At 38.9% G+C, this 12,042-nt stretch overlaps 1 protein-coding gene across 4 annotated transcripts in view; it reads right to left on the bottom strand.

The window, feature by feature from the left end:
- IQSEC1 (IQ motif and Sec7 domain ArfGEF 1) overlaps nucleotides 1–12,042 on the bottom strand; it is a 332,002-nt gene that overhangs the window by 48,051 nt on the left and 271,909 nt on the right. For all 4 annotated transcript variants that reach the window (XM_065642481.1, XM_065642479.1, XM_065642480.1 and 1 more), the window contains one exon: nucleotides 3,020–3,302. Coding sequence is in view for 3 of the 4 variants with exons in the window: in XM_065642479.1 (XP_065498551.1) it covers nucleotides 3,020–3,302 (283 nt within the window). In the remaining variant the exon portion in view is untranslated. The remainder of the gene's footprint in view (nucleotides 1–3,019; nucleotides 3,303–12,042) is intronic.

Below are 12,042 nucleotides of genomic sequence, written 5' to 3' on the forward strand. Positions count from 1 at the left end.
GCAAAATAAATACATTATAAATGCTAGCAATTTAACCTAGTGAAAATGACACGAAAATACTTTCGGTATACTCATTAGATATTTTCAAACCTTTCCTTCCAAAACATGAAAAGCATCGCTTATTTAAAAAACAGTGAACAAGACTAATAACTAAGTTTTCTCCCCCGTGCCCCCAATATTTAATTTCTGATCAGTCTGCACTGTGTATCCACATTATTCACAAACACAAAGCATCTATCACAAACCAGTTTGTTTAGTACTACAATTAAACCCACCATTCTTCTGACAGCAGTTTTGTGTAAGTCCACACAGTTTTCATTATACCGCAAGGATTCAAAAGTCATTTCTCCTTGCTTGCAAATCTAGGTCCCCTTTTTCATTATACACCATGCTTAATTACTTAGGTTACATACACGTCTCCCCCTCATACTTTGGAGATCTCTCCGAGTAATTGTTAAGTTCAGATATTCGTGTGTAGTGTGGGCGTCATCCACTTTCTATGGGAGGAACTAAATAAAAAATATTTTGTAGTCCATTATGTATATTATTCAGGAGTTGTTGACATTTTTGTTTCACTGCTATTGCGAGGTCCAGCAGCTCCCATTCTCCTCCCACATTAAAGATGATCTCCTTTCTGGCTGTTTTTAATTGTGAACCTTTTTCGTTTTTAAAAATATTGCAAAAAATATTATGCACAGTTAATAAACTGAGGAGGCAAATTTCTCAGATGGGCTTAGATCCAGATTACTGCTAAGGAATTGTTCTTTTGACTGTATCTTGAAACTTCTTGTAACTACATAAGAGATTATTTTGCTGGGCTAATCTCAAAACGAATTACGAATTGTCAATTTAGTTCTCCTCTTAAAATTAAATGTCAAAGAAAACTAGCAGAGCTGATATGAAATTTTAAAACAAAACTTAATATTCTATAAAGTAAATTACCCGGACTTGATTCTTGCAAACAGGCTGTTGTCCTTCAGGTTTATACAGAAAATAACATCACCATTGATTATCGTAACTTATGGGGTTTTGGTGGGAATTTTAACTGAGTCTTTTGGAATCTGCCTAGATGATTTTAAGACTTGTGACTAATAATCCTAATAAATTTTAATGCATATTTAATGCACCTTTAAAATGCATATTTAATGCACATTGCCTGTAGGTAAAGCCTTGGACATTTTCCTAAATAGTTTTTAAGTACCTTCTGAGATTTCAACGAGAGCTTTTTGAGAGCAGTAAGCAACTTTTCAGTACCAAGCTTCCTTTATGTATCATTGTCACCTTTTATTGTGCAGGACTCCCTGAACAAAAACAAAATAACACCTGCAGTCCTCATTCTCTATCAAACTGGCAAGGAGTTAGGCTCTATGGAATATCCGCAGTGCAGGAGACGGCTTTCGTAAGCCTTGCACTCTGTATCAATCCCTTACGAGATACCTAGCAAAAATGACTGCCAAAGGTAGAAAGGGAAGTAGCATTTTAGATCTCACAAGGAGGTCCGATTTAATAGCAGAGCTGGTATGATCTAGATCAAGAATCAGAAGCTTGATAGATAAAGGGTGAGCATCACAAGGATGGAGCCAGGCTCTTCTCGGTGACAACCAGTGATAGGACAAGGGGCAATGGGTGCGAACTGGAACACAGGAGGTTCCACTTAAAGACGAGAAGAAACTTCTTCCCGGTGAGGGTGCCAGAGCCTGGCCCAGGCTGCCCAGGGAGGTTGTGGAGTCTCCTTCTCTGCAGACATTCCAACCCGCCTGGACACCTTCCTGTGTAACCTCATCTGGGTGTTCCTGCTCCGGCGGGGGGATTGCACTGGATGAGCTTTCGAGGTCCCTTCCAATCCCTGACATTCTGTGATTCTGTGATAGGTCTTCCCTCCAGTATAGAATTTGGTGAGCACAAAGGCTAATCTAAACTCGTACTTGCTATCCCAGATACTTATTTACTTGAACTTTAAGTCAGAGCTCAGGCTCTGTTCTTCCAGGTCTCTCTGGAACAACATTATATGATTCTCCAACCTGAATTTTCAGAACAATAAACAGATGGCAAATGAGACTTCGCCCCTATAAATTCCACCGACTATCAATGTGTGGTCCAAAATCAGGGGTAGTTCGCTTCCTGCCTGCGGAATTTCGCCTGCTTCCACTATCGCCATGTTAACGTAAAAGTCAGAGTGACTATGCAATATACCACAGTGATTCACATCAAACAAAATATTCTGTGGCAAGAAAGATCTCTAACAAAAAACAACCAACCAACAAAACAACACACCAAAAAAAACCCCTAAAAAACACTGATGGTTTGGCTACTGTCCATCTATCAGTGAAATCCAGAGCATCCTGCATATTTGCTTACCTTAATCTATTACAGCATCCTTTAAAAATGATAAATATGAACTCATATGGCAATAAACATCTTTCAAATAGGACTATATACAGAATAAAGCTTAAAAGGAATGGCTGAGGCTGGCTGTCTACAGAAGTGCCTTTTTAGGGACAAAGGCTTTGAACATCTACGTAGCTCCCACTCAGTTCTCTGTAAAGTACATGGGAGTTCTGCCTAGTTGCGTAAAACCAATTAAGACCTTGAATTCACCTCACAGATATGACAGAACATCAGTTGCAATATGATATTTCAGCAAAAATTTCCTTTCTTTCAGCAACAAAGATATCCAGTTTTCAAAATTACTCATTTTCTTAGAAAAATATTTTGCATTATTACATTCTAGTACTTGCCCCAAGCATGAAATCACAATTCCTAGGAGAACTATTTTTACTTTTAACACTATTAACACACCTTTTTTCGGGAAGAGGGAAAGGCATACGGGACACATGGATGACACACACACACAAGAGTCAAAACCCTCAGAAATGCTGACGTATGACTATTTTGAACTAAGGTGGTTGCACAAAAAAGGGTATTTTCAGCATCACAACTGAAGCGATGCTGGAAAAGATTTTTCCCAGTTTACAGGCATGTTGCCGTTCCCATAGACTAGGTCACAAAGCTCAAATACCTGCTTATCTTGTAGGTCTGAAGAGAGTTCATAGCTCTCAGAAAGGGATCTTGACCTTTTAATAGCTTCTTCCTCTGCTTGTTTTCGCAGTATGGATGTCGAGTGCTGAAGTTTCGGCCTCCGAGACCTTTGTTGTCCAGGGGAGACAGAATACAGCCCGTAAGCAGAATGATCGTAGTGGTCTGGACTTATAGCTGAGCTGTGTGTTATAGGTCCTTGATGGTAGCCAGATGGGCTATCCAAAGATGTGCCGGTTTCACTGCTTGGAGCTTCCCCCTCAACACTAGGCAGAAGGAAAAGACAGGAAAATCCACAGGTGAGCACCATATACAAAATTCTCAGCAACAAATAGCATAGTTTTGCTTTGTATCATTTTACATAGACATCCAACTCATCGTGTTCAAATTCAGCTGCAGTTAGGAGAGGGTAATGTGGCTTTCATGTCAACAAACACCACCGTTTTCACTGTAATCTAAGCAAGTCTTTATTTCTGTTATAGAGGTCATCTTCAGAGCATGTATCAAGTGGGAGAATGGAGGTTTCAAGCATCATTTAACTTCATAGAGTAATTACTAATAACATCCTGAGCAAGTCACTCAGCAACTTCTGTGTCAAACAAATGAAAACTTTTGATTTCTTGTAAGACTGCTCATTTCCAAGTTGGTCTAGTTCAAAATGGGAGATGCTTATTTATGTCTTTCCTTGCTTTGACAAATAAAAGCAATACTTTCTTACTGTTATACTACAGCTAGACATAAAAGGATTACTTTCACGTTACTCAAAGGAGATTTGGGATTTAATGGATCTTGTGAGCTACTGTCTTTCTAGAAACTGAAGTTGGGAAAAAGTATCTACAGGAGAAATCTCATTTATTCCTGTTAGTGAAAGGATACTTTTGGCATGCTTTGTAGTAAAGCATCCCAAGGGATGGTGTTTCTAGCTAATGAAAGCTACAGTTTCAGGTAGGGAAAACACAATATCTGGCAAATAACACACTTAATTTTCACATGAATGCTGTTATTGCTAAGGAATAAAGAGAAAAACACTTTATGTACACAATAGGAAACATTTTAAAGTGAGTCCTAGTCAAGGTTTATCCTGGAGCACTGATGACTAATGGTAATTTGTAGTTGGTTTATATTTACAGTAGGGCATTCTCACATTGCAACAGGATATGCACTTCCACTCTTCCACAGTCTGCCTTTTTCATATGATTCACATAAATATTTACTATGTGCCCCGTCCTGCGTACACAGAGCATTAATAGAAAAACAAAATTTGACTTTTTTCTAATGGCTCATAAGGCTTAGTAAACACACCACACATGCATGAAGGAAGATAAGCATTTGCAGCACTTCCCCTACCTCTTGTTTTAGGGACAGACACATCCACACTCTAAAGGAGTCAAATTCCATGCTCCCACCACACTCTGTATTTCTTATTTTGCTTTCCTTCGCATGTATATGCAGATAAAAAAGCAAAGCCTTCCTGTTGTCTCCCAGCAATGAAATGCGTGAGCCTTGCTGCACACACAGAGCATAGCAGGCCCTTCGGTGCTCCAAGCGCACAGCGGTTTCTGCAGGAGCGCCCGCCAACACTGGGACCTTCAACACTGGCTACTTTGGAAAGTGAACGAGAAAAAAGCCCTTTAGATTCCTCAGAACGTTTCTATAAATATGTAAAACTGAAAGCAAGTCCTCTTTCTTTGCCCATCTAAACATGACTCTACCCGAAAGGTATTTTCAAACATACTTTACCCAAGCTGGAAATATTTTCAGTGTGCACACAGTACTTTTTCCAAAAAGGAAGTTGACAGGAAACGAATCCATTTCCCTCCATGATACAGCTGGCTTTCAACTTAAAAATCACTAATTATCCAGAGTTTTGCTAGTGACATTGAAACTGCGTAACCACCCGTTAAAAACAAACAAATCGTTCCCTCTAAAGTATCCATTAAAGAAATGAGTATTATACTGAACTGCTTCACATTTTCTCTTTAAATACTAAAATACATTTCTCTGTTCTGCTAACTGTGAGGCAACACTATTTCGTACCTCAGGTTCCTAATGACAAGCTTATTTGTAAGTAATTTTCATACAAGTATGGTAAATTTGTTTTTAACAGAAAGTCAGGAATTGTCACTACTTCCCCCCTTTTTGCCTTCCTCATCCTTAAATTGTGAACTATTTAGTAACCCTTCCACATCGATTATAATCCCATGTTGACATTTTAGTAATAACTTCAGTGGATCACTTCACCTTTTCATCAACAAAAAGGGTACTGCCCTAATCAGAAAAAAATGGAGAAGGTTCTGCCTAAGGCTCTGATGGAAGTTAGGGGTTTCTTCTTTGTTTTTAGTTTGTCTTTCAGACTTTTTCCAGCCATAAATATGATCCTTGACTGACCGCAATGCTTGCTCTCACTTTGCTCACAGGCCCATTCCCCGCCATCTCGGCTGACCTTTGAAGCAAGGCAGTAATTATCTCTTGGGGCAGACAGCTCTCTAAAGCAAACAAGCATGCACAGGCCAAACTGCGGATTTGAAGGTTTTCTCCCATTCAGCTCTTCCCTGTCCCTTGAACTAAGAGTAGCTGAAGCTTCATCTGAGTTATTTCATAAAAACGAAATTCCACTGACAAACAAAAGCATCTTGCTTTCTATTTCTTACTACTTTACGTAAGTTTGGGAATGAAAAATCTCTCGCCATGGTCAAGGATGACAAGATGTATCATTCCGCTATGGAGGAAGCGCACACAGAACATCGTGGAACAGGAGTACGGAACTGAGAATCATCCCACCCACGTCTGTTTTGAAAGACCGTACGCTAAAAAGGGCACCTTTGCTTCAAAACAGACTCGGAACACGAGCCAGCTCCTGCAAGGTTACACGGGCGGGTTTTATCTACCCATTTAGAAAAACGCCAACACACAAAAATGTCAGGGATTCTGCTCCAGGCTTGCAAGAAGAATTCGAATGAGTCCCCTGTGAGCAGGGGAGCAGTTGGCCACCCCACTAGCACTACTTCCCGTAGCCACCGTGCACACGCTGTCCTTCTCAGAGGGGTGAGAAATACAGTACACGAAATACGCTGCAAAAATGGACAGCAGAACACTTGGCCCAGTCCCAACTGGAATTAGAAAGAACTTCTTAATAAAGGTCTCCAATCTGAGGCATCTGCCACCTACTATACATGTCCAGTGGAATTACTGATGATTTTAGTGTCTAAAAAACTCTAGTGGATGAATTTGGTTCATCCCCCCAGCAATGTGCAACAGCATACTGCTAGGGAGATGGGCAATATGGTGAGTATTGTAATTGTGTAATACTAGAATGCAAACCAGTTGAAATTAACCTTTCATTTTTAGAACTCCAATGGTTTTATCACAATCCTGTTTCAGCAGAAAATAGACATTCATTATCTGCCAAACCAGAAAAAGAGAAAGGTTATTTGCCAATATTTTACAAAGAAGCAGAGAATGGAGCAGCTGAAGAGTGAAAATGGAAATAAAATATTTTAAGATAATTAGTACTATTAATATGACTTTGCATGAACAAAACTTTAAAACAGAGCCACAGAAAAACTTAGTTTCTTTGTACCTCTAAATTACTTTTTTGAAAGAGTGGCTGGCACTGACTGTATCAGTATTTTATCAGAAATTGACACTGGGAGTTTCTGCCAGCATGAATCTCAACTTGTAAAGACTGCTAAAAAAAACGCAAAACACCACTGCACCAAGGAACAACAGAGAAGATGAAAGGCTTAGAGAAAAATGGAAACAGACTCAGTACAGTATTTTTAACAGATCTTGATGGATACGTAAAACTATTGGTGAAAATCAGATTGATTTTACTTTTTCAATGAATATAAATCAGTATTAAATACCAAGCATGGATGGATCCAGGCATTTGCTTTTCTTTCATGTGTGTATGGCTCTAGGCTTCCTGCAAGAGCTAAGCCACACACTCTGCAAACAATTTTAAATTAAAATACATCAGTTGAAGTGACGTATGTGCATGTGAGCAGGATCTGCTGGCTCCACGGGCCGGCAGCGAGCTGCGGGTCAGCCCACGGTGTGGCTCACGCCGCACTTCCCCGTGATGCGCCCTGCGCTCCAACGGCGACGGAACTGAAGCAAAGGCTAAAACCAACGTGCAGGGAGCAGCTGCCAAAAGCTGCTTTTCTAACTCCTTTGCCTAGATGTCAAAGCTGAGTAACATGGTGCATGGTTGTATCTTTGGATTAAACAACCACACGAGAGATTCAAGCTGACAAAATGGGAAGTAGATGTTGTTGCTAGCTAGCAAAAGGTCATGGTTTTTACTGTTATTTCCCAGTACTCAGGTGGTAAGTTCATTTCAAGAATTACCTAATACGAAAATGCTCTGTGTCCTCCTCCCCTCTGCCTAATCACCATATGTGTGGTTAGCTGTGACCAAAACAAAACATTTCCTCTCTGGGCATTTTAGCAGCAGAAACCTGGCAGGTCTTTTCTTCCCTGTCTCTCATTTTATACCTTCAGTTATTACTTCTGATCACAAAGGCTGTAATTAGCAACCAGTACTCTAAAACCACAGTCATGTTTTAAGACAACGTATTATTCAAGATGTTTAAATATCTACTGTTATTCTTTGATTTTTCATTTTTATATTCACACCTCCTTTTTTCCTCTAAATTTTGCCAAACTATTACCTTAGCAAAATGACAAGGAGCACAATAAAGACGAAATTTTGAAAAACGAGAAAACTTCAACATTTGAGCTTGAAATGGAAACTAGAAAGAGTCCTCAAGATCTGTATTTCAGTAAAGAGCAAACCCCAAACTTTTCCATGAGTATAGACTTACTCATTTCCACTGATGATAATGGCAAAATGATCAGTGAAGCTGCAGGTTTGGATCCACAGGCACAAGCATTTACCTCTTGGAGAGACTACACTATGAGAGATGATAATGAGGAAAGCAGAAACTCCCTTTTTACTGAGGCCCAGTACCTTATCTTTAAAACTACGTGCATATAAAGAGGAAGTAAATAACAGTAACATCAGATGCAAAGAATTATTCAGTATTCCCACTCATTCCAGAAACCTCAGAGTTTACAAGCAGTGAAGTGTCCCAGTGCATTTGTAGGACTAAAATACAAAGATAATGAGAACATATGCTTACAGAAATCATCCAAATGTTCAAACCAGTATGTTGCAGATTTAGTTTGGAACTAAAAGCAACAAAGAAATTCAGCATACTTCTAAATAATATAAATGCCAAACCAAAACTGCATGCAACATTCTAAAATAGAACCAAAAGAGCATCCCAGCAAAACAGAGTAAATACTTGAGAAATCATTTTACCAGTGAACATTCTCTGAAATCACTAGTTATTTTCATCACTCATTTAGAATGGATGTTCAATAGTGTAACATAAAGACATTAAATTGAAAACAGGCCCTAAAAACTGGATGGTACACGCATGAGAAACAACCAGCATTATATTTATTCTGTAAGAAATTTGTTTTGGACATAAAGTATGACAATATAAGAAGTTTGTGCTGCTATATCTTAAAGATTTTTCCATAGCATTTTAGATCCTTAAAAGTAAGAACATGAGTTCAAAGGTTCACAGAATATATTCCTTTTCTTCTAAAATGTGGAAACAATGCACAAGTAATATGAATACAGTAAGAAAAACATGGCCAACTTAGAATACTAGTCAGGACAAGATGATAAAGCTGCTCAGCTTGGCCATTGTTCGTTACAAAGCAGTTTGGAAAGCACGACTGTGGTACAGTATCACTTGCCAGAGATGGCAGTCAAAACTCCAGGTAGTCTGTGTAACCTGAATTCAAATCAAACTTAACGAAGAATTCAAACAGCGAAGCACTTGCATGAGTAGTTCTTCATTAAATTCCTCAATCAAATCCATCCCCTCTCTAACTTGCTTACTTTTCCCTGAATTCATGTAATTTATTCCCCTCTTCAGGAAAAATGCACATAAGCCTGGTTCCCTTTAAGTCGTATCTACCAATAGAACAATTCAGCAAGCTTATTCCTTTGTTCCAGAAACTCTTCTGTCCATAAGCATTAATATTATATCTCTGCTATGTGATTTATGAGATGGATTTAAATGCAAACCAAAGAGTGAAGCTTTTTGTATTAAAACCTCACTTCATAAACATGATTCCCACTAAAACTTCTGCCTCACTCAAAAATAAATACCCTAAACAGGCCCAAATGCTCGGGAAGGAAGAAGTGCTATGCATCTGCTTTATGCCAACTATCTCTTCATAAATTTGGAGGCTAAAAAAGTCAAACTCTGATCATAACTCCTAATTATAGATACCCACTTGAAGTGGATCCAAATTCTCTACCTAGCTCAAAGAATGCAGACCAGAAGTCGCCCATGGAACTAACTCTGAGTAACAGAGAAGCACGATGGCAGCTGCAAGAGCAGCTGGTATGGTCAGGCACTTCCAATATGAGGCCTGAAAAAAACCCCATTTAAATGGCCAAAATGTTTAGGTCAAATCTAGGCATTCCACAGAGGAACAAACCTCTACCAAAGTTCATTTCTTGCATATAACTTTCTCTTTACAAGTGCAATGAAGTCCTAATTTGAACGTGAAATTTTAAATGACAATTACAAACATAACACTGCTAACTAAAACTATGGCTCCCCATAGAAAACTTAATCTGAACATAAGCGTTCATTTGACACAAGGGTACACCCCACTGCTTCAAAGCTGCCTTACATTTCAGTACCTGTGGTGCTTTCTCCTAGAAACCAGGAGGTATATCTAATTAAACCTCTGATACATGCATTGTATTATCTCAAATTACTCTCCACAAAAAGTTCTTAATGTAACTTCTTAAAACGCAAAACTTGTCATGTGTAGTTCATGCAAGCTAGTTTTTTAGCATTTTTCTTCCCTCTCCACCACTGCAATATTCCCCAATGGATTGAGAGCATTTGAGCAGAAGTATATTATTAGTACAGTTTGCAACAGATTAGAATCTAGTTCTTATTGCCATGTCTGTTTTGTGCTGTCCAGTAAACAAAAGTCAATTATATTAAGAACTTATACAAATGCCCAAATTCAATAATGCAATAACATCAACGAACCAATCTACCTTCAAATATACCCTGCCAAAAGTTCAAAGCCATTATGATGGACAACAGTATTCACAGGCAGTGACAAAAGCTTTGATCCAGGAAAGAAATATTGACCAACTCGTTTTACTTACAATGCACTCTCAATACTGCTGTTTCGGTTAAAAACAACTGAAGCCTTTGAATGCACATCAAAGTAATGTGCCAGGTAATTCATCTGACTGAAGTTAAATATCATTACGAGAAAAATCCAGACAAAATTTACATGTGTCTCAGAAGCAAACACTAACAAAGCAACCACTTCATGCTCTAATGTTCTGTGTAATGAGACTGCCAATTGCACCGGCTGAAGTTCAAACCCCGTCTGACACCAATGACAGTACCACTATGTGCACTGCAAACCTTCGCTCGCTCTTGGGTCCAAGTCCCAGGTTCGATATTACAGAAAACCCCCAACATGTACTCACTTGGACACTACCAAGTTTTAATTCTCACTAAATGACCCTATAAAAGGCATTAACAAAAATGTTTGAGGTTTTTTTTTTAAAAACAGCATTTTGACCCACAGTCTTACATGCCATGAGCAGTGGTGGAGAGCAGGGGAAGAAAGATGAAAGATGATTTTCTCCAGGCCAAAATGGAGTGTAGGAATCAATGCACTTTCTCTTCTGAAATGCAGATGCACAACAGCAAGATGAAAAGAGAGCCAAACGAAAACCTACCCAAGGTCTCCATTTTAGGGAACAACCTTTATAAGAGGTTTAAAAACTAAGAATATCCACTTGAGAAGAGCTTACCTGAGATTATCTTCAGCCTCCAAGGAGGAGAAGGAAGGTTAAACACCTCACATATCACCTTTGTCTAACTCAAACAGTGGCAGCATATTGGCCACCAGACACAAGTATTTACTGCAGAAGGGTCAAACAAACAAACAAACCAACCAACCAACCAACCCTCACCCAGAACCCATTTAATGCCTTTTGAACCCTATCCACTAAAGGTAAAGCTGTGTTTTATTTTCGTTATTTAGCAGCTGAAAAGTAACGAAGGAAACTGACAGTATAACCAGAACCTGAGTACAACTTACAAATGTTAGCTTCTATCTCAGGTAAAGACAGACGTCATTCTCTGCTAATCTGGGTTAACCATCACCCAGCACATGTTTATTCAGCAGTGACGATATTCTGTACTTCAAACTATTTTTAAAAATGGATGAAATATTATTAAAAGATGACTATGGTAATAATTTGAAGCTTGTGGAGGAAGAGTTCTCAAATCTATCAGCCTAATTTTTAGAGGGTTCTTTTATGGTCAGCTCCTCTTCTTGATGCGTCAACATAAAACATCCTAACGTCAGAAAATGTAATTCATACTTCAGAAGGATGCTTATCTTCTTACAGGGACTAAAGCTAAAAATTTTTCAGTGTAACTGTGGTGTCTGAGCATTTAACAAAATCTCTGAAGGTCTACCTACCACTGCAGACTTTGTCCTGTTCCTCCTATGTAAACTCTTACACAATAGGATAAGCTCAGAAATCTGCGGAGTTTCTCAATGCAGCTGTGGTAGAATTTGACCTCAACTATTTATTATTTATCCAGATATATCATTCAGCAACTGGAATCCTCTTATTTAGCATATCTACACTATATGGGGCAGGTATTTAAGACAGTAAGTCATGAACAAACATTCTACCATTCATATCATTACATGACCTTTAAACAATGCTAATTTTAAAATGGAAGATTTAGTTTCTGCAGCTGAGAAAAAACTGTTTTGCATGCACAGCTGAAGCAGCATTTGATATAAGGCAAAAATCCTTGGCGTCCTACAGCAGGCATCCTTGTATTTCACCTCTGCTGTGGCTTCAGCTGTCGTGTCCAGCCCACGGGAGGAAGTGCTGACATGGAACGGCACTGCTGAGGA

Source organism: Caloenas nicobarica, chromosome 11 (assembly GCF_036013445.1).
Source record: "Caloenas nicobarica isolate bCalNic1 chromosome 11, bCalNic1.hap1, whole genome shotgun sequence".
Taxonomy (NCBI): domain Eukaryota; kingdom Metazoa; phylum Chordata; class Aves; order Columbiformes; family Columbidae; genus Caloenas; species Caloenas nicobarica.